Source organism: Trifolium pratense, linkage group LG4 (genome assembly GCF_020283565.1).
Source record: "Trifolium pratense cultivar HEN17-A07 linkage group LG4, ARS_RC_1.1, whole genome shotgun sequence".
In the NCBI taxonomy this organism is placed as follows: Eukaryota; Viridiplantae; Streptophyta; class Magnoliopsida; order Fabales; family Fabaceae; genus Trifolium; species Trifolium pratense.
The window spans coordinates 45248752-45270905 of record NC_060062.1 but is presented as its reverse complement, the minus strand read 5'-3'; the positions used below and the strand labels follow the sequence as shown (position 1 = coordinate 45270905).

Genomic DNA, 22154 nt, shown 5'->3' with positions numbered 1-22154 from the left:
TATAATTAATTGAAAAATGTTATTTTAACATAAATTTTTAGTAAAGATACGACAAATGTATGTATTTATTTCAATTTTTGATTTTTTTTCATATTTTTTGTACCTCAAGACAGTGTATAAAGAGAGATAGAATATATATGTTTCGTATGTTTGTTCATAAAAATGTATTCATATAATACAACTATAATTAATTTTACCTACAAAATATCTATATCAAGTGCACCAAAGATTTGTTCTTACAAATTTATAATTGATATACATATTGCAGTAAAAACAATTATAACTTTCTTTGTCTTTATACATCTTACATGATCAATATGAGAGAAAAAGCTAAAGAAGATCCAAATTCCAATTTTTATTCCACATGATTATATGTTACAAGAATAATAATACAATATCTCTATCAACTTAACTAAATTTATGATATACCTACTTTTTTTGTGTGGTGTACAGACAATGTTTACTTACATACATTATTATGATTATTTCTGTTAAATAAATAATTAATTTAAATCTATTTTTTGTTTAAGGGAATTTACATCACTTTTAAAATTATAAAATTATTTTATGGTTAATCATATAACCCTCATTTTGATCAGAAATTAAATTAATTATTGAATCATCAGAAAATTGGTGTCAGCTAGAGTGCTTGGAGGAGTTTTGAAGATCGTACACGTGTTAACCAGCAATTGGAAAAGAATCTAACGGTTGGTTGAGAGCGCGCGTGTTAACTCACTCTTGTTATCCCGTAAGCGTTTCAGCAAAGCACTTTGAAGAAGAAACAACAACAACAAGAACAAATTAATGGCGCTTCCTCTTCTTCGAATTCCCGGTACTTGTTGTTCAATTCCATTTACTACTACAACCAAGCCACAATTGTTTCCTTCCAAAACCCTCCGCAAGACCACGGTGGCAGCGACGACGGAGCTTCAAACGCCGCTGGAAGTGCCAGACGCAAAAGATTACCAGTATCCAAGTGGTAATGTTCCAACTCATAAAGTCAAAGTCCACGATAGAGTACGAGGAATTGTTCACGAGTTCCTCGTACCTGAGGTATGAATATTATCAATTAATTAATTTGATTACTATTGATTTTTTGTCTATTATTTTATTTAAAACGTTAATACTAGTTTTTTTTTTGGTTTAATGTTAATGTAAAAGTAGTATTTATGAAATGCAGGATCAGTATATATTACACACTGCTGAGTCGCAGAATATTAATCTTCCATTCGCATGCAGGCATGGTACTTACTCTTATCTTACTATTTGTTATTCAATTTCCATAGTTTCATTGATTAGAGAGATTTTGGATTTTAGATCATTAAATTTGATGGGGTGGTTTCATTATCATGTTTATTTGAAACATAGGCAAGTCGTCTATAAGGCCTAGAATCTAGATTATCTGACAATGCTGATATTGTTAGGCTGATTAACGCGTCACCTGGTAGTTGTGTGTGTGTGAGTTTAGGTGGTGTTTGACACTTTGTCTACAGGCCAAAAAAATAACTTCAACAAGTTATCGAACATTTTTGGTAAATAGACGAAATGGCAAACTATTAGAAACTCATACACACAAAGTAGAGGGATCGGGGTTCCGGTCACGGCGTCCAACCTAGCAATTTTGGCATTTCTGTCAGTTGAGCTTAGTTTTATCATACCCTTGGGAGAGATTATGTTAAATTTTTTCCATTTAGATGATCCAATATCTCTTCACATATATTATCCTTTATTGTTTTTTGAAGTTTTTATAAGCATAATCATAGGTATCTTACGATACATGTGAGTCGTATCTTGATTCGATACAAAACTAAATACAATCAAAATGAAACTCTAGTGGGTATCTATTATGAACATATATCTCATTTTGAGTCCTGATACATTATGATGAATTCCGTTTAATTCAAATGTAGTGTAGCTAGACAATCTCTTTCATCAGCTTTGTATAGCAAAACAAATTTCTTTTGTCATTTGATTTATGACTTGAGTTTTGAATTATTTTGATGTTAGTAGATAATATATTAGCTAATAATTTTTTTGTGTCACTTGTTTTTACTTAAAAATGTCATATTTGTATTGGTAATGTATGTATCTTATGATTCATGATTTGAAAAGTTGGTGTTCAAAGATTCACCATTTGATTCTCGATTTGATAGCCATAATTGGAAGAATTTTATGAACCTATCATATTTGATTCTGTTTTTCCATCTGTTATTATTAACTTTCCTTATCTACCAATGACCGATTCTATTTTTCCCATGTATAATTGAAGTACAGATGAAGTTGTGATTAATGTATATTAGTGTAAAATTCATTTTCCCTCCTATTAGGAACCTAGACAATCACAATTTGCCTTTACAGATCATGTAATGCATCTTTTATACTTGTTTTGCTGCTGCTCCTGTTTCTGTCTAGATTGATGTTTGTTTGGTTTGTGATGCTATTGCTAGTTTTCTGATAATATTTGTTTGGCAGGTTGTTGTACTAGTTGTGCTGTTCGTATAAAGAATGGAAAGATTAGACAACCAGAGGCACTTGGGATATCTGCCGAATTGAGAGAGCAGGCACGTACAACTATGCTTATGAATATATTTTTTATGAAATTGGTCTTTTGACTTGTTACGTAGTAATGCATGATGATCTGGTTGAACCCTTTGTATTTGATGTTTTTCCCATCAATCATATTCAACGATGCTAAAGAGAGTATCAAAAGTTTTGCCCATTTTTGTTCTACTTTCTTAAGAGTAAAAGAAACCAATATACTCTATGCATGAACTCCCACCCTTAAATCGACTTCTCTTTTTCTGTTCTTTCTCAGTCCCCACCCCCCCACTGAATCTAGCGCTGAAATCTCATGTGACATGAGAGAATCGTTTCCCATGCTTGTTACTATAAAGGAAAGGAGGGTAGTGGTACGAAACTATTACTTCGTTTCTGTTTCTGCATTATCATTATTATTGCAAATTTCAATGTCTCGTGTTTCTCAGTTGGACATGTTTATGAGATTTTTATTTCATTTCAGGGTTATGCACTTCTTTGTGTGGGTTTCCCAACCTCTGACGTCGAAGTAGAAACTCAAGATGAAGATGAGGTAACAAGCAATATTGCAATCATATCTTGCACTTTATGATAACTTTTTGAATAGATGTCAAATCAAATCAGCTCGAAGGAGATGCTTTTTACTTTTGTTCTTGTTATTATTATTTTACACGATCTTTAGGATATATACTGAAATCAATTGGTCATGTCATGTAATTGATGAAACAATCTTAAAAGAACAAAGCTTTCATAGTGCCTATTTAGTTTTCCATTCACAAGACTTAATCCGAAAGATCTTGTTTTAGGGAAACTAAGTTCTTAGCTCTTAGAACAATAAGTGTTGTTAGTAATCGTAGAGTATTAATGAGCTTTAGCTTGTACTCACTAGCACTTGACTTGATTATTCTTATAAAAATATCTTGGAAAAAAAAAATAGAAGACAAATCAGGAGGAATTTCCTGCATCACAGGTAGTATCATGCCACAATTAACACCCATCTTGGCCAGGTAATCTGCAGCAACATTTGTTGGATTGCCGCTATCATGTTGCCATACCTATGGTGCCATTATTTCTGCATGCGTGATACATGACATACCGAGGCTCCCAGAAAAACCCTGAAGATGGCCTGTTTCATCCCTAACTAGCCTACCAAATCCAGCCAGACCAGAATCCATGAAAACACTCCCACCCACAACCACTCCATTTGAGCGGCCTAAGATTTGAAGTTGCTTTCTCGCAGTTACACTGGAATAAACTGTGAAGAATACTCTCAACCCGAGTCTCACAAACTGTTAGGATCGGTACAAATACAAGTACTGCAGGAGATACAGTAATCCATAATGAGAATGTGGGACCCAAAGTCTGGCAGGTGTATTCTAGAAGGGGCAGAAATGTCATTAAGGATTAGCTGGCTATCTGTGACGTGTTGAGAGAGAGAAGAGCTTCTAACCGTTTTCCATAGTATAAGGAGTAGGATGATGGGTTGAGAAAGGCACTTTGGAATATACTAATTGTGTAATGATTACGCAGCTATGATGCTAGCCTAAAGGAGCCCTGCTCTGGTCAGATACCTAGGGATTGCTATTTTTCCCCTGTTTCTGTAAACACTCCATTTATAATTGAATAAAAGCTCTATTTCCTTTGTGCACTGTTTTATCTGTTAATTCCATTATTACAGAGATTGGTTCCTAACACAAACGAGTCAAATATCTGAAACTGTCATGCCCGTCCTTTTAACACAGCTCTGGTAGGAATATCCGTCTGTAAAACTGGCCAAATAACTAATTGGATATTAACCGGGGGCGTTTAAACGCCATATCCACCTCTAGAAAGTATCCTGAGTTTGAGGCAAACTAGGATCCAAGAGCCACACATGTACACATCCTTGGTTGAGTACGTGCCAGATAAAGAGTGCTTCCAACTTCTAAGTAGACACATTCGGGACTCCTTCCAGAAGGAACGACTCGACAACATTCATATTATCCTGGACACAGACCGGAATATTAGTATATAACATGAAAATTCCACTTATCCATGGCAGTCCAAATATCTTTGATTTAGAAGTGCAGATCATGGATATGGACATAATCCACTTGATTGCAGAGAGGGGAGTTCAGAACAAAGCAGAATACCAGAAGCTACATCGGCCATCTCCAATCTTGAATCAAAAACCATCTTTGAGAGTCTCTGTAGCTTGACAAATAGAATTCCAAATCTGGGACCCTTTCTTGCTTGTAGCCATAAAGAGATTACACTCTCTAAATCCTTCAACAAACTCACCCAAATTTTATCAGAAGGGTTAAGGAACTCCCACACCATCTTGCCTAAGAGGGCAGTATTTTGGTGCCTTGCCACTCTCACACCAAGGCCTCCATTCTTCTTATGCTTCGTCATTTGTTTCCAACTCACCATGTGTAAACCATTCCCATCTGACCCCTTCCTAATAAAACATGCAGCCACCCTATCAATATAATCACAAATAGACTGGGGGAACCACTGAATGTGCATTCCAAAGGTAGGAAAAGCAGAAATGACAGAATTCACAAGTACATTCCTTCCCAATTTATTCAGTAATCTCCCTTTTCCATGATGTAAGTTTGGATTGAACACTGTCCAAAACATCCCAGAATTCACGCTGAGTAATCCGGCCATGAAACATACGAAAACCCAAATATATCTCCAATTAGAAGTAAACTTGATGTCACTGATTGCCAAGATCTTTGGCTTTTCACTCTCAGGGACACCTTTGGAAGCAAAAATAGCAGACCTATGTAAACTGACTTTCATGACACAGCAGAACCGTTCCAGAAAGTTCCCAATCAAGTTAGCTTGAAAAACCTTAGCCTTGGCAAAAAGTAAAACATCATCTTCAAAGAAGAAGTGGGAGACCGTAGGGCCATTCTGAGATAATTAAACAGGCAACCATTTATTGCTATTCACTATTTCACTTCCTTCAGAATCATATTTCCCAATCTGTCCATATAAAGAACAAACAAATAAGGGGAGAGCGGATCACCCTGACGATTGACGAAGACCTCTCACAAGAGAAATGGCTATTAGCCTTGCTCCCATTCCAAAGAAGAGAAATTGAAGAGGAGGAGATACCATTCATGACCAAGTTCCCACATCTTCTCTTCTTGGTGTACATTGGATGGACTACCTACTGAAGCACAATCGCATTATTTCGATTCTTGAGTGCTCCTACCCGTAATGAAACTACTATGTCAGGGGCTTAAAATATGGGCCAAAATCGCCCTGTTCCTAACAACAAGAAGTTCGGAGACAAGCTTGTAAATAATATTACAAAGACTTTTAGGTATGAAATCGTTGAAGGAGGAAGGGTGGTCTCCCTTTTGGATGAGAACAATAAGAGTACTATAACAAAGTGATCCGTATTGAAGCTGATGGAATCATCCCTAACATCCTGCAGCTGTCTGACCACATTATCCTTAGTCTTATTCCAAGCATTATGCACCACATTACCCTCAGCATTGGAGACCTAAGGTCTACCCCGGAGGAGAGGATTATGATCAGATTGTTTTCTCACCAAGTGCTCCACAGTAGCCTCCTGAAAAACCATCTGCCAAGAAACATCGCAAACACATCTATCCAATCTTTTATAACATAAAAACACACCATATCAATCTAATATCTTACCATTTTCCACTAATCATACCAATGATGACATGATGTTGGCCATGACTCACATCACATCATTCTGACTTGATTTCTCCACGTTTATCTGTTTTCCTAAATTTTCCTCTTGTTTGAAACTTCCAAATGCTATTATTGAACTCTCCTTGTTGTGTATAATTTCTTGAAAGATCATTACTAATTTTGGTGAAATGATCGGAGCTATTGTGATTCATTCAAATTTAGGAATTATTGTAAAGGAAAGTTTGTTGGAATCTAAACCTTTCGTTATTTAGCTTATGCTCTGTGACTACTAGATTTGTGTCCTTAAACAAACCATGGATAAAGTTGCCCAACATCTGATCATAATATAACATTCATTACTCCTTATTGCAATGGATATCAGTGAAATCTATCACCTGATTCTTCAGCAGCTTGCTTGGAAATTTTCTCTGAGCATCTTTCCAGTCAAATCTTTTGGTTGATAATCATCTAACCGGGAAAGTGTTCATTTTTAGGAAGCGTGAAGCTTAGTAAGAAACTAAGAATAACTTGAGGGGAAAAGTTAAAATATTTGCATAATATTTCATAATATATTTGTTGTGTCATTGAATATTTTACATATAATATCTTAAACTATCTTGTGCTTTTGAGGCTAAATGAAATTACCATTAACTTTTGTTATCATATAATGTCACTTTAGTTGTGAATATAACTTACCCTTTATCCACACACAGGTATATTGGCTTCAATTTGGACGTTATTTTGCAAGAGGGCCAGTGGTAGGTTCTGTTATAGTATATGACTATATTTTTTGTGGGAACGAGGTTGTTCATGTTGTCCTTTTGATAATGTAACCTTTTTAACACGAAAACTATATACAGGAAAGAGATGACTATGCGTTGGAGTTGGCCATGGGTGATGAGTAAGCAGGATACAAAATCTGACAACCAGCTGAGCAAAGAAAGAAAGTTTTGTTTCCTTCTTTCTTAATCTCTATAGCACCGATACTTCAGGTTAAAGGCATGTCTGAGTATTCAAACATGTGTTGGTGTTCGATACTCGTACGTCATTTGATTATATTCAATCATTTTCGTTTTCTCAAATTATGATTAGTCTCTACATGTTAGTCTTAGTGTCGTGTTCATTATCTGTGTCGGTGCTTGAAAACTCTTATTTTCCCCTGTCTATATATGTGTATTATCTGCTGTCATTTTGTTATCATATGCATTATTATAATTTGCATAATATAGAAGATTTAGCGTGATTTTGGATTTACAATGTGTTCGATGGGAAAGGAATCTGTTATTCATTTGGACAGGATGCACCTTTACATTGAATTAATGCTGAACCAAACATATGCTTATGGATAAGGCATTTTAATTCACGTGACTTTGGTAGGATGAAAGGGTTGGCTGACTTTAATTAAAATGAAAGAAAGAAAGAAAGAAAGAAAGAAAGAAAGAAAGAAAGAAGGAAAGAAATAAACTCATCTTCATCTAGACAGTTATCCTCTCAACAGCCAACAATAAATCAGACACAAATTAATGATCAATTAATTAAGCGTTCCCCTTTTTTTTTTATAAGCGTTCCCCTTTTACCTTTGATTAATGTGTAATTATTTTGGATATATATAGTAACTAACATAAATAAGACTCTATCTAATTATTATATGTGTAACCAAAATAATAATAATAATAATATCTAATATGCACAAATAAAATAGTCACTGTACATAAATGTGTGTTTCACTATTGGATTAATAATAAGTTGCATCACATATTTACTTAGTGTATGACACAAAACTTATCTCACTTGTGTATCATAGAACTAGCCTAGAAATAAATGTTAACTAACTACAAAAGGTATTAACAGATGATATATATTCCATTGGATTCTCTTAAAAAATATTTCATCCATTTATAAATTATTGTCATTTCAGGAAGAAAAAATATCTAAATTAACTGTCATTTTTATTTATTTATTTTTAACATTTTATTTGCACATTAATATTGGATATAAAACTCCCAACTTAATAATATACTACACACAGTGGTGGATTTATAAATTGGGTAGGCAAGAAAAGTCTAATATTTTATAGAAAAAAAAATACTATAATGCTTTCAAAATATATAAATATAATCTCATTGTAGAAAATCGATAGTATCCTCCTCTAAAAACAAGTTTGGCCCCTCTAGTATCTCCTTGCTTCAAAATACAAAGAAAGATTGGAATAACAATATTTTCTTAGATTTGAGCTCTATGATATGAGTATCAAATATTTACTTAGTGCCAGCTGAAGAAGCAAATAATTGCATAAAGATGATGAAATAATGCAGGATCAAAAGAATATACCACATACCACTGTGGTCCTAAGTTGGATTAATAAAGAGTCACTCCACAACAAAGATGGTGAAGTGAAATGTACAACACAGCACTAGACCCCCACTGCCCCACTCCCACGAGTCTTGTTTGTGAAAGGGCTCTTAAATATGAAAAATTGACAGATTGATACTTATTGGATTATGCAAACCAAGTTTTTTTTTAACTCAACCAGAGTAATGAAGATTGAATGTGTTTTAGTCAATTGTGATATTGATTCTTTGCTGTTGTTAATTGTATGATGCCTACCCAATTGAGCAGAACATGCTTCTCACCAAGTTGGTAATTCTGCATTCTGCTTGGTTCAAAACTTTTTTGTTGCAAAAATGAATTATGTTATAAGTTGCATTTACATATTGAGCAATGCATATAATTTATAGGTTTGACTTTATTTATATATTATATTTTTTGTCCGAAGCGACAATAACCACCTAAAATCACACAGACACACACAACTGTGAGGTCCCAATTCGAACTCGGGTGAAGGTGTTCAACCTAGTAATATTGACATTGTCAGTTGAGCTAGGTTTTACAGATGACTAAACTTTATGATTAGTTTTTTTATCTTTACTTTTTCTTAATCTTAAATAGTCTTTTATGTTAGAAACATTATTGACTTAATTGTACATTGCGATTGGGTGATTTTGGGTGCCCACTATTTTTTTTTAGTGATTGAATCTTTATGTTTTCCTCCTTTATGATTTGGTAATACCCTTCCAAATTTGCGATGAGATGATGCTATTTATTGACATGACACTCAACTCTCATAATTTGACTTTTCTTTAAAATTTTAAAAGTTGAAAATATTAAAACTCTAATTAGATAGTATTTCATTCACCCTCACATGTAAGAGTTAATTTTTAGTTTTTAGATTTTGAAAAAAGTACAATTTTCGGCTACTCAATGTTGTTAAATGTGGCTTTTTTTTGGTTAAAAAATGGTCCTTACATTTTAACTTTGTTTTAAAATGGTCCTCTAATTTATTTTGATTGGTCCAACAAGACTGCCACATAAACAAACCACCCTTTACAATAAATACCGCCACATTTTTTTTTCTTTCTCAAAACACTTTTTATGATGGAAATTTTTCTGGTGTTCATAGTTTCATTAAAATCTTGTTTGAGACCTCTCAAAAGCTAAAAACATAAGACACTTGATGTTTTATGGTCACTGGTCAGTAGTGACAGCCACATGTTGTGATGATGTTACTCCCTCCGTCCTTTAATATAAGCCTCAATTGAGATTTTTCACACGTATTAAGAAAAGTTGGTAGTGTAATAAATGTGTATTTTTTGGGTATTACAATTACTAAATTGTCCTTAGTGAAAAAGTGTATTTGTAGTTGATTTTTCGGATTTCAATGTAAAGTAGAGTTATGTTTGGAAAAATAGTAATAAATGTGTCTAGGGAATTGAAAAGGAACTTATATTTAGGAACAAATTTTATCTTTGAAAGAGTGCTTATAATTAGGGACAGAGGGAGTATTTGCTTGTGTTAGTAGCACAGCATAAATTATGGAAAGGACTAAGAATTAAAGGGACAGTTACAATCAAAAATATCTTGTTAACTTGAAATGACACTAGCCTAGTACTCACAAAACAGTGATTTTCATTTGAACATGACATTTATAAAATGATTGAGTCAAAAATATTCTGTGGAGATCTCAAATGGTAAGTCTGACATAAACAAGGCTGTTGGAGAACAAGGGGCAACATCAATGGACCATGAAGAGTTGTCCAGATCACTATGAATTGATATTTGCAACCACCTATAGTGGTTATTAATGTTGAAAACAGAAATTGAGCAGTGTTGAATTTGAAAAGGACATTAGCTTTGTTGCACTGCCAAAAATAGTGTTAATGCTTTGTGATTCATTAAAAGATGTTATTGCTGTTGGCTCACTGAACCTGTCTGCATTCTGCAATTGCAACATGTTATGTACTGTCTAGCAGAGTGTGTGTGTTCTCAACAAAATTTAACCGAATGACACCGACACTTAAGATCAAATGTGTCCGGTATCTGTCATATGTCAATATCCAACACTGATAAGATACTGAGACATGTGTTTACATTCAATCAGTTTCATTTTCTTAAGTTATTAGTATAAGTGTCTGTGTCAATGTCAGCGTTGTACGTCCTTGTTTGAGTCGTGCTTAATAGATGTTTAACCACCACGACTTTATGTTTTTCTATGAAACTTCTAACCAGAAAATCAATGATAAGAAAAAGTTATGACCTAATAGTCAAACCAACAAAGGATGAGCTAAGAGCACAGTCATATTCTGCAATGTATATCCAATTCCTGATTAACATGGTTTTAGTCATGCATGTCAAAATCAACAAAGGGAAACCATGGAATAAAATAATGGCTTCCCTTACTAAAAAAAATAAAATCCTCACCTCAATTTCATTCTGAAATATCTATTGAGATTTTGTACTTGGACCCAGATGTTATCTTGTTGAATCAATCCATTTGACTTCTTTACCCTTTTGCCATACTTAGACCTTTTCTATTTCCAAAAGGCAAAAGTATGTGAAAGAAATAAATGGTGGTTGGTGCTCCACACATACACACACACTGGTAATTTTCTCAACCACTTATTATAATAACAATATACAGCTTAACAAAAGTAGAGAATAGATTTTACCTTATCCAAAGATGTGAATTTTTGATAGCACTCAGAATCAAGAATCTTATAACAAATAGTTATTAATTCATACACCAATATACTAACAAAAATATTTAATACAATCACCATCACGCAAGGGAAAAATAACTCTATACATGTGAAGAAAGTTTTCACTGATTTGCACTCTTTATTATTCCTTAAGGTGGATATGTAAATAGCAAAAACCAAGGTTTGTAGAGTCTGTAATGACCTTGCTATTATAGTATATGATATGATTAATTAGGTGCTGAACTTCTGCTGCTCAGTTGTGCTTGCTGAGGCCTGCATCATCATTCATTAACATTAGTGTAAATCATTTCTTGCCGTGATTTAATGATAAACGTCGTTGTTGTTCAATAACCGAACACGACAAATTATAAACCATAACTAACATAGACTCTTTTAACGAGTTTCTCCCCGTGCAACGACGGGTTCACAATACTAGTATTGTGAATATAAATCCATATAAGGAACAAGAAATATAGTATACTGACCCCAACTGAGGTAACAAAATTGCAAACTGCACACTTCACGGATCTTGCTCCATATTGGTACATAAGTAGCATCCTGCAGTTACCACAATTGACATGTGCAACCTGATTTGCTGTCACACAAATTTCATTCTTAAAATCACAAAGTAGGGACTCAAAATCTCAACAATTTAACTCACAAAAGAAACATGTTTTTGAAGCTGCCATCATACTCATTTTACACATATACAAAATGAGATTATTAACAAACAATTCAATTCAATACCTTCCAAAGCTAGATTGACTGTGTGACAACAAGAGCATTGAACGCTTGTCGCTCCGCGGATGTACATGAGTAAAGTATGGCATCCTCCACAAACTAACTGAGCCATTTCTGTGCCTGTGAATACATCAATGCTTGAAATTTAGCTGATGCATGTTCAGTTAACAAAAAATTGTGCTAAAGATAACAAATTGAACATTCATACAAAGCATGAATTATGCAAAGGGTAGGTATAGACTTAGTGTATGTTTGGTATCACCATGTCAGAATCATGGTGTTCCACTGTGATTTTGCAGAAGTTACATAGTGCAGCTTTTGAAAAGTCATGGTAGGTCACCGTGATTCTCACATACTCACCTTGATACCAAACATAGACTTAATAAAGCAAAGAAACTTGCATCATACCAGGAGGAGGCACTGCTGTGACAGCATTGCAAACAGCACAGCATACAGAAGTAGCTCCAACTGGATACATTAAAAGGTTTCTACAACCAGAACACACAAGTTGACTCTGTCCACCTAACAACCAAACAACATTTTAACACAAAAACTTAGTTATCAAATAAATGACCACATGTTAATGTTTTGTACATTCAACATATCTTAGTGCATGTTTGGAAACACCGTGAATTTGACGAAATCAGGGTGGCACCATAGCTTTTATAAAAAAATCCCACTGAATCATCTTGATTTCGTCAAACTCACCATAATCCAAACAAGTGCAAATCAGGAATTTCACTAAGCAAATCTTAATATTCAATCAAATATATCTTCCAAATGATGGATAAGAAATTAGAATTCAAAGAGAACATGCATCAATGAGGAAATCAAACAGATACAAAAAAAGGAGTAAGATACCATTTGTTGGAGGTGGTGTATATGGAGCTGGTGGTGGAGTTGGGTAGGGGGCAAGTGGAACTGGCATTATAAAAGAACAAACTCAAAAGTATTATCTTTCTCTGCCAAATTCTACAAACAGAAGAAAGCACTTTCACCCATTTTTTCAACTCCTGTAAAATGAAGAAATATGGTAAAAGATTAATTCAAGAGGGAGAAAAAAGTGAAGCAAAAAATTGTGATTACTGATTAGTAGAATGAGAAAGAAACCTTTGAAGCTAAAGGGTGGCAGAAAATGAAATCAAAAACCAGATAAAGTAAGAGTTAAAGGAAAAGCTTCCTCCTTGAAATGAAAAACCATGCATGAAGTTGGATGAATAGAGCCCAGAAGTGATGAAAAATTTAAGATACTGTCACCAAAGTTATTATTTATTTAATTATGTGTGATAAAGGGAAGAATTGTATATTATAGTATATAGTATATAATTATAATATATGATATACTTGTCTAATAGCAAGTAACAACTTTGTTAGAAGTTGCAAGCTACAATGAAGAGAGAGTGAGAGGATGGACAATGGAAAGAAATGGGCTAAAAAGATGCTATTTATGCCAAGGGAAAGAAGCGCAACTATTTTTTACTTTATTTTTTAAGTTGAAAAGTAGCTATTGTGTGCTACCCAACAAAGGATTTTTATTTTGTATCAACCTTCGAATTTGGAGAAGAGATCTTGATAATTCAAAGTTTGATTGTGAGATAAGTAAAATTTGACTAAAAATTATTCTCATAAAAAATTAAACTTAAATTCTTTTGAATAAAATTTAAATCTCTCATTTGTTATCCTCTATATCTTTCACCTTCATCTTTCTCTCTCTTGAGCAAGTGACAACTTTGTTAGAAGTCGTAAGCTACAATGAAGAGAGAGATAGAGAGAAAGGAGAGAGAGAGAGGGGTAGAGGAGAGTGAAGAAGATAATTCAATTTCCTCCACCAAGTGGGTCTCATATTCATGAAAAATTGATCCTAAAAAAAAAGGAAAATGTTATTCCAACACAATTTTCAAACAAAAATACAACAAATATACACTTTTTGTTTTTTTTAATATTATTTACATGTATCGATTTTCATATATGTGAATGGTAAAAAAGTGTGTCAATTTTGTGTCCCCAAATTTTGTGTTTAGATAACACTCCTTAAAAAAAAAACTGGTTAAACTCTCGCAAAAGTGCAAGGGCTTGGATTGAACTTTTTGCATGATGTGAGTTCAACTTTTGTAAGCACTATAAATTTTAAGACCTACTTTAACCTTAATAAATATCTAAAACCTAATTCACCTAAATTGAGACAACTGGAGTAATAAAAATAATTATGTTAACTACTTAAAAAATAAAGATGCAATTTCAAGGGTTAAAATGGAATATCAATGATAAAAGAAATTGGCAAGAAAATTAGAACAATTATTGGTTTCTTAGTAAAGGTTTTATCAAGTCATTCATTATGCACAAGTCGCCATTATTATTATAATAAATGCGAATTTTGTAAAATTCATAGTTAGATTAAAACTTTATATTATATAGATTATCCATTTGAAATTTTATATTATATAGATGATCCATAAATTTTTTAAATTTTTTTAAAAATCATTTGATATGTTATTGAGACCTATCAAGATTAACGATATTCAATAACAATCCATAAACCGTTATTGATGGGTCTCAATAACATATCAAATTATTTTCAATTTTTTTTAAAAAAATTTATGATGAATAATCTATACCATATAAACTTTCAATTTATTGGTGAATTTTATAAAATTCGCATCCATTATTATAATAACTAGTCACCATGCTCGTGCATTGCACGGGTCAATAATTATAAATCAATAATATTATATCTATTTTGACTAATAAACAAAGTAATTCATACACGTAGAAATCAAAAATATTTATTGTCTAATTTATTTCTACCAACTTACATAAATATGAAAGTACAAACAATCCTATAAATTACGGAAAAATTCTTTATAAACAACATTTAAAGTCATATTTGTAAGGTTGCCGTCATCAACAACGATTAAAATCTTCAAACATTTCTCGATGTGACTCTTGACACAACAACATATAACTGACCATGCGAAAATACTGATTGCGGAAGATACACCCCAACATTTTTCAGTGACTGACCCCGACTCTTGTTAATAGTCATGGCAAATGAAACAGCGATAGGAAACTGCCGACGTTGAAATTTGAAAGGGATTCTGACGTCAGATGGTGTTAAGGATAATTTGGTAATAAAATTTTTGTCGCCTATGTTGCTTCTTGATATTATCTTTCCTTCTATAATAAATTGTGCCATCTTTGTAACAATCAACTGAGTTTCATTGCATAACCCATGAGCTGGATCCATATTTCTCAATAACATAACAGGAACTCGAACTTTCAATTTTAATTTGTGATTTGGAAGGCTCGAACATGTAATTGTAGTTAAAAATTCGAGAGTGTGTATATCATCCGGTCTGTCGAAACCAGAGTTATCATTTTCTGGAGAATCGTAGCTCAAATATACTTTATCTTCACCGTCTATCAATGACAACATGTACTCATTAATCAAGCCAACAATTGAATTTTTTGGAGTCAATATGGCTCTATCCTGAAAAAAAATGTACGATCTTTCATATTATCAATTATAGATGGATATATGGCAGTAACAATCGAGGCAATAGGATCATCTAAGCTTGATTTCAGGATATCATCTGGAATACGCAGGTTAATGTCAACATTAACTATGTCTCCAATACTTCCACCACCAATTCCCAAAACCCAATATGAGACCCTCCAATATTTTCGGAAGCATCACTGCACCCTATAAAAACAACACACAATAAAAATTTTAGCAAAGAAGAATTTTGAGTTTCACCTGAAATTTTGGTTAAATTCATATAAGCAAAACCTAATTCAAAGAATTTTTACATTAATAGTTTTTTTTTTTTCCTTTTCATTCTAATTGTGACTATATATATATATATATATATATATATATATATATATATATATATATATATATATATATATATATATATATATATATGGGTTAAAGTGATAAGGATACAATGTGTTTCAAATTATTTTAATCATTAATGTCTAATTATTATTTGAAACATAATAGCCATGCTATAAATGGAAATTGAAAATTTGGTTTTGCATTGCTAAAATTTGGTTTTGCCTAGCAAACTTGACACAGGAGTAATTACATGTAGAACACGAGATTTTTTATTTTTTATTTTTAAATTAGGTTAAGCAACCTCCTATTTTTTTCAAGATTTGTATTTTTTTTCCTAGTGGCTGATAAAAAAATAAATCTACATGGGTTTGTTGATGTGATATTTCCATATAGCATTTTAAAGATTTGTGTTTTTTCAAGATTTGTGTTTGTTTCTTAGCTAAAAATTCTCATTATATTTTTTTATTCTCATATACGTATACTAAATACATGATTCCAATATAAAAAATAAATAAAATCAAGTTAATTAAAATTAATTTCATGATACTTAATTGACATATGAAATCTTTCCTATTTGGGTATGAACAAATTAATTCCGCAAGATTTATTTCCAATTGTAAACTTTCGATAAGATTAATACCTGGAGGACGTAATTTTAATCACAATTGGTTTACATACAGGAAGGGGTTACAGCACATCATCGTTTAGCGAATGAGATTTGTTGTATTCGAAAGCTGCTAGCTAATGATTGGGAGGTGATTCTTACTCATACTTTTCGTGAGGGAAATGCGTGTGCTGATGTGTTGGCTAAATTAGGTGCTAACTCTGGCTCGCCATTGGTGAATGTTCCTACTCCTCCTAGAGATCTGGTTAAGCCACTCTGGGAAGATGCTTGGGGTGTAGAGTTTATTAGGGAGTGATCCCTTGTTGGCTTTTTCTTTATTTTTTTTTCTTTCTCTTATGTAACCAAAAAAAAATACCATAGTGGTTGAAAGACTTTATTGACACATTTCTCTTTTTTTTAATAAATTAGATAGTAAAAAAACTCCCTCCAAAATTACAATGCAAATTAAGGTTAACCTAATTACATATTACAACCATTATATATATAAGAAGGATATTAGTAACTTGTGCATAAAAGACCCGAGAAAGTCTTTATAGACTTGGCCTCTAGTAAATGTGGAAAATTGGGTGCAAAAGAAACTAATGAATGGTAACATATCAAGATCAAATCTGACAAGAAAATTGGGTTCTACACTTCTCTCTTTCTTATAAATCATTTTATATGTTATTGAGACTCATCAAAATTAACGCTATTTAATAAAAACGCATAAACCATTAACTTTGATGGTCTCGAGATAACATATCATTCAATTTTTTAAAAAAAAATTATGGATGATCTATATGATATAAATTTTTAATCTAACGATAAATTTTGTAAAATTCATATTTATTATAATATTATTTATTACTTATGTATCACTCACCACTTAAAAAATTTGTGCGTGTTTGACACAGCCTATAACTCAATTCTTGTTTTTGTCTCCAAGAAAAATTATGAATATATTTAGATTTCTTTTATAAAAGAAAAAATGTTAATTAATGTTTATGGGACATTATTTAAGGAACTTTATAAAATATATATAGTAAAATAGTCTTAGAATTATGTAATCTATATTTTAAAAATATAAAAATTATTATTTTACTTTTTTTATAAGGTGAAGAGTATCTAGACATTATGGGACAAAACAGGCTTTGCCTCCATCATTTGTCTATATCTCTTTATTAAATTAAGAAAAGGAAAAAATATATACAAAAATTGGGGACATAGACCTAATTAGTTTTTTTTAATTGCAGAGCCGTTTTTGGTGAATCTAGCTCATGGAAAGTTTCCAACAAAATCGATTCTTCCAATACACGGTTTGTACACGCAGATGTTGTAAACAATCAAAGTACCCATGAACGATACCCATTAACATTAGCCATCGACGGATTGTACCTTTCCGTCCTCCTGAAGAATCGTTTGCCTCTAACCAACCTTAAAATTTTAGCTAGGTAGTTCCACAAGCTGCAAAACCGGAATCTTCCACAAGCTGCAAATTTTACCCAATTAGTTTTTTAATTTAAAATTTACTTTATTGAATTTTTTTTCTAACTAGTATTCCAGAAGTAGTGACTAATTAGTATGAATGATTCTCTAAAAAAAAAGTATACAAAATTTTTAGTATATGACAAAGATAAAGTAAGTCATCTTAATTCAATTATCAAGTTTCAAATTCAAAAATAAAAGTTGTGATTCGTTTATATTTAAAATGTGACATTTCCAAGAATGAGGTCGTCTTTGATATCCTTATATTTTCTTTCAGTGAATATATATATATTGTATTAATCCTCTGGTTTTTAGGGAAAGGGGTTTGGTATTTCAGAGTTCGGCAATAAGATAAGTAAAACTTTGCCAAAATTATTTCCTTCAGAAATCGAATTCGGATTCTACCGAACAACTCGTTCTAGAGAGAACTTAATAACCTTTTTTATTGGTAAGAAACTTATTAACCATTTGAGATGAATGTCTTAGTTAAATTGATATATTTTTTTATTTAGTCAAAAAAATTAGTAGAAAAAAGTTTTTTTAAAAAATCATTCTTTGATTAATATATATTTTTTTGGTTACATAATATTGATACGAAGTTTTCACAACTTTTATCGGGAATGAAAATCACTAATATATTCCATTAGAAAACAAATTAATTAAACGGATCAATATTATGGACCCAAAGTCACCAACCCTTGTATATAACCCCATCCTCCTCCCCCACATCCCCACCTATTTGGTACAATAAAACCAATGTAATGCATGCACGTGAGTTAGCCACACTCCCTGTTCTCTAACCCTCTATGGCTCTATCTCTAGACTACGGGTGTATAAAAATATTATAAAAATACTATAAAATATATTATAGTTTGATTTTTTTTTTACGAAGTAAATAATATGTTTGATGCAAAATATAACATATACTCCATGTATTAAAAATTTATTATCTTAAAATGACAATTATCGATTATATTTGAAACAAATGAAAAGTATAAAAAAAAAATTAAACTAATAAGTAATATTAAAAAATTAAAAGGACATCCAAACACACTAAAAAATATTCAATTTATTGTGGTTTCTAATTTATCTTGCATGAGTTTGCAGTTTTTATTTGGATCGGTGATTTGAACACCCCTACTCTAAACTCCTTCATTCCGTCTTAAAAGACCGATATGAATTTTCGCATAAAAACTATCTCAAAATTATTTATATTTTAAATTTTCAATATTTTGTTTTAGTGTTAACCCTCTAATTTTTAGGGATAAGACTCTAGTAATCTAGAATTTGACTACATGGTAAGTAAAATTTAACTAAGAATTATTCATATAAAAAATCGAACTCGAATTCTTCCGATTCATCCTAAGAAGAGCTCATTAACTATATTAATATTATTTGGATCATCTCAATTTGACATATTTTATTTTGTATTTAATAATAATGAATACATTATTATTTTTTTATAAATACAACTCAGTCAATAATAGCAAGTGACATGTTAACTTTCTCATTTCCTTATTTCTTAATAAATGTGAAATTATGAGATTTATTTATTTAGTAAATTCTATGGTACATATGTTAATTTCTAATATACCGGTACATTAGATAATTAAATTAATAAATAAATGATTATTTTTTAAAGAGTACATTAGATGGTATACAATTAGCCACGTTGTTATAGACATTGACAAAACATGCATGACATTTTTTTGGCAAACTTAACTTCAAGTGTCACATTACCCTTCAACGAACATAAAAGTAAAAAAGGTTCTCTACATTAATCATTTACTTTTGTGATGATTAGTTCAGCTTTTCCTTTTTATTTTTTACCCATGATGTGTCTGTCAGCCCTATTTCCCTTAGTAAGTTAGATCCCAGCAAATTTTTGGAATGTACTGTACCTTATCTAATATATGCTCAATAAATAAAATAGAAAGTTTAATGAAACGTCTCATTTTCAAATACATTATTAATAGATTATCATACGAAATAATACATATTTTTCAAATACTTATTTTATTTAATTTTTCTTTGATCCAAATCGATTAATTTTTAGACTATAATATTTGAAATAATGTATTTGAAAGATATACATTATTAATGTAGATCCTTTTTACTTGAAAAATATGCATTATTTCATGTGGTAATCGATTACTAATAAACAATAATCGATTACCAAAAGGCAACAATTTCATTTTTGAATTTTCAAATATGGTAATGTGTTACCATAAAGTGGTAATGGGTTACTACATAGAATTATCCAAAAAAATCTTAGTTTTAATGCATAGAAAAAATTATAAATTATAGTTCTTCAAATCTTTTTAAGAGGCATGTATATGAAAGAATTAAGATTAAGTGGAAGAAGTTTTTGAGCATTCTAAAAGGTATCATAGATTGAATTGTAAAGGATATCTTAGATCAATTCTATTACAAATTATAAATTATAGTTCTTCATCCTTTTTCTTCTTTGATAAGTTTTTTTTTTGTTTTTTGTTTTCACCCTCTGGTTCCTAGGGGGAGGGGGCCTTAGTAGTTCAGAGTTCGGGGCAAGTTCTGACATCAAGTGGTTCTAGTCTCCTCCCAAATGCAGCTGCGGGGGATCAAACCGTGGTCCTCCCTACCAAGTTCAGCGCCAATCACCACTGAACCAACTAAATTTGGTTTTCTTTGATAAGTTTTTGTCTTCATCAAAATTCAACTAATATAGATGATAGAAATCTTCTTCACAATTAAGTCTCACATTGAATAGAAAAGTAGATGTCGAGTATTTATAAGATGACCAAATAAATTTAATGTCTTAAGGTTTTAGGTTATAATGTGGTGTCAAAATCATTTACCTTATTACTCAAAACCCAATGTAGTGATCCATGAACAAATCTTCCTGACAAATTAATGTGGTTGGCTACGCAACTTATGTAGCGTCCAAATTCACTTGTGTAATTGCTGTTGGTAATCCCCAAACTTCCATGTTACCAAAAATTATAGTGATTGCTCTCTTTGATTCCATTCATTAATTGTCACAATGTTGTTCAAATCTTTGTAAGATTAGACGGGTGATTATATTTGAACAATCTTTAAATTTTCAGTATTCATTCAATACAATTTTTCTCTTAATTTTTCTCTTTTAGTCGATATCAATTACAAACATATCACAGAACTTTTATGACTCTGAATTTTATAATCAAATGTAGAAAGTAATGCATTGGCATTGTGATGTGAGCAATGAAGTTCAAGCTATAGTATACTTCTCTTTACAACTAAAATAGTATAGTCACTGTTCTTATCTTTCAAGAATATTTGTGTATAATATAAGGATTAGAAATGTTATAAAATAATGTCCAACTCGGTATTTTTTTTTTTGACAATAACAAAACTCGGTATTTGTATACTATTTAGATTTAGATTAGATACAATATTTATTGTTTTATATTACTTTTTTTTACTCTCTTATAAATTATGCATTTCTATAAGATTTTAAATATGATATCAATTTTTTAATTGTCAAACTACATACTCTAAATATCTTTTACGGTCATATCCGACTCGAAAAATTAACAAAAAAGTGGACAAGGCACGTATAAATACAATCTTTATAGCTACTATATATAATGAAAAGCGACAAGTCATGAGTATATATATAATAAAAATGGACTAAACAAAAGAAAATCAAATTTTCTAAGATTCAGAATATAGAAAATTATATTTAAATAAAAAAGTGTAATATATGCATTGAAATGAATTGTCAAGATAGGGAGAGAATGAAAAGTTATAATAAAGGTATGGGTGTAGTGCCTTTAATTTTGTGAACTATAGGCAAAATTACAAAAAAAAAAAAAAAGGTCCAAAGATAAGTGTGCAAGAAGTAAATAGGGACCACAAAGCTGTACTATTAGTTTTGTTCGATTTTTTCCGCATTCTGACTCTGATCCCAACTTGGATATTCCTCCCACTATTATTCTAGATGTGTCCTTCAATCATTCATCTCTATACTTTGCATATAGGCACTCCCTTTTCTTGCTCATTCATTCAACAAATTTCAATTCAATTGTTGAGATAATGTCTTTAATCTTGAGATTTAGACGACTCAAGGAAGGTGAAATTAAATTTGAAATGTTGTTCACATGTTTATTGCTAGTGATTTTCAAAATAATCGAATTATATGATATATTGGATGACCTGGTTTGAATCTACGATACAAAAACATAAGAAAAAATGACAGTATAGGGTGTTGGATGCCAAGTGTCGGCTCTTAGCGAAA

General features: G+C 31.6%; 2 protein-coding genes and 1 pseudogene across 2 annotated transcripts; 1 reads left to right on the top strand and 2 right to left on the bottom strand.

Annotated features, from left to right (window-relative positions):
• Positions 1-609: 609 nt before the first annotated feature.
• Positions 610-7446, top strand: LOC123924675 (ferredoxin C 2, chloroplastic). The gene is made up of 6 exons (XM_045977634.1): positions 610-1053; positions 1181-1244; positions 2473-2561; positions 3020-3088; positions 6906-6950; positions 7053-7446. The coding sequence occupies exons 1-6, from the start codon at positions 805-807 to the stop codon at positions 7095-7097; spliced, it is 561 nt and encodes a 186-aa protein (XP_045833590.1). The 5' UTR covers positions 610-804; the 3' UTR covers positions 7098-7446.
• Positions 7447-11199: 3753 nt separating this feature from the next.
• Positions 11200-13397, bottom strand: LOC123924737 (protein LOL1). Its single transcript, XM_045977703.1, has 6 exons — positions 13080-13397; positions 12831-12982; positions 12378-12491; positions 11976-12089; positions 11714-11823; positions 11200-11501 (listed from the first exon to the last, which is right to left on the bottom strand). The coding sequence occupies exons 2-6, from the start codon at positions 12895-12897 to the stop codon at positions 11460-11462; spliced, it is 447 nt and encodes a 148-aa protein (XP_045833659.1). The 5' UTR covers positions 12898-12982; positions 13080-13397; the 3' UTR covers positions 11200-11459.
• Positions 13398-14806: 1409 nt separating this feature from the next.
• LOC123922753 lies at positions 14807-15745 on the bottom strand (annotated as a pseudogene).
• Between the last annotated feature and the right edge of the window lie 6409 nt (positions 15746-22154).

Coding starts and splice junctions, on each gene's coding strand:
- LOC123924737 (XM_045977703.1), bottom strand. CDS start 12,897: ATGCCAGTTCCACTTGCCCCCTACCCAACTCCACCACCAGCTCCATAT. Junction 12,492..12,830: donor TACACCACCTCCAACAAATG/GTATCTTACTCC, acceptor TTTGGTTGTTAG/GTGGACAGAGTCAACTTGTG. Junction 12,090..12,377: donor CACAGCAGTGCCTCCTCCTG/GTATGATGCAAG, acceptor ATGTATTCACAG/GCACAGAAATGGCTCAGTTA.
- LOC123924675 (XM_045977634.1), top strand. CDS start 805: ATGGCGCTTCCTCTTCTTCGAATTCCCGGTACTTGTTGTTCAATTCCA. Junction 2,562..3,019: donor CTGCCGAATTGAGAGAGCAG/GCACGTACAACT, acceptor ATTTCATTTCAG/GGTTATGCACTTCTTTGTGT. Junction 6,951..7,052: donor ATTTTGCAAGAGGGCCAGTG/GTAGGTTCTGTT, acceptor AACTATATACAG/GAAAGAGATGACTATGCGTT.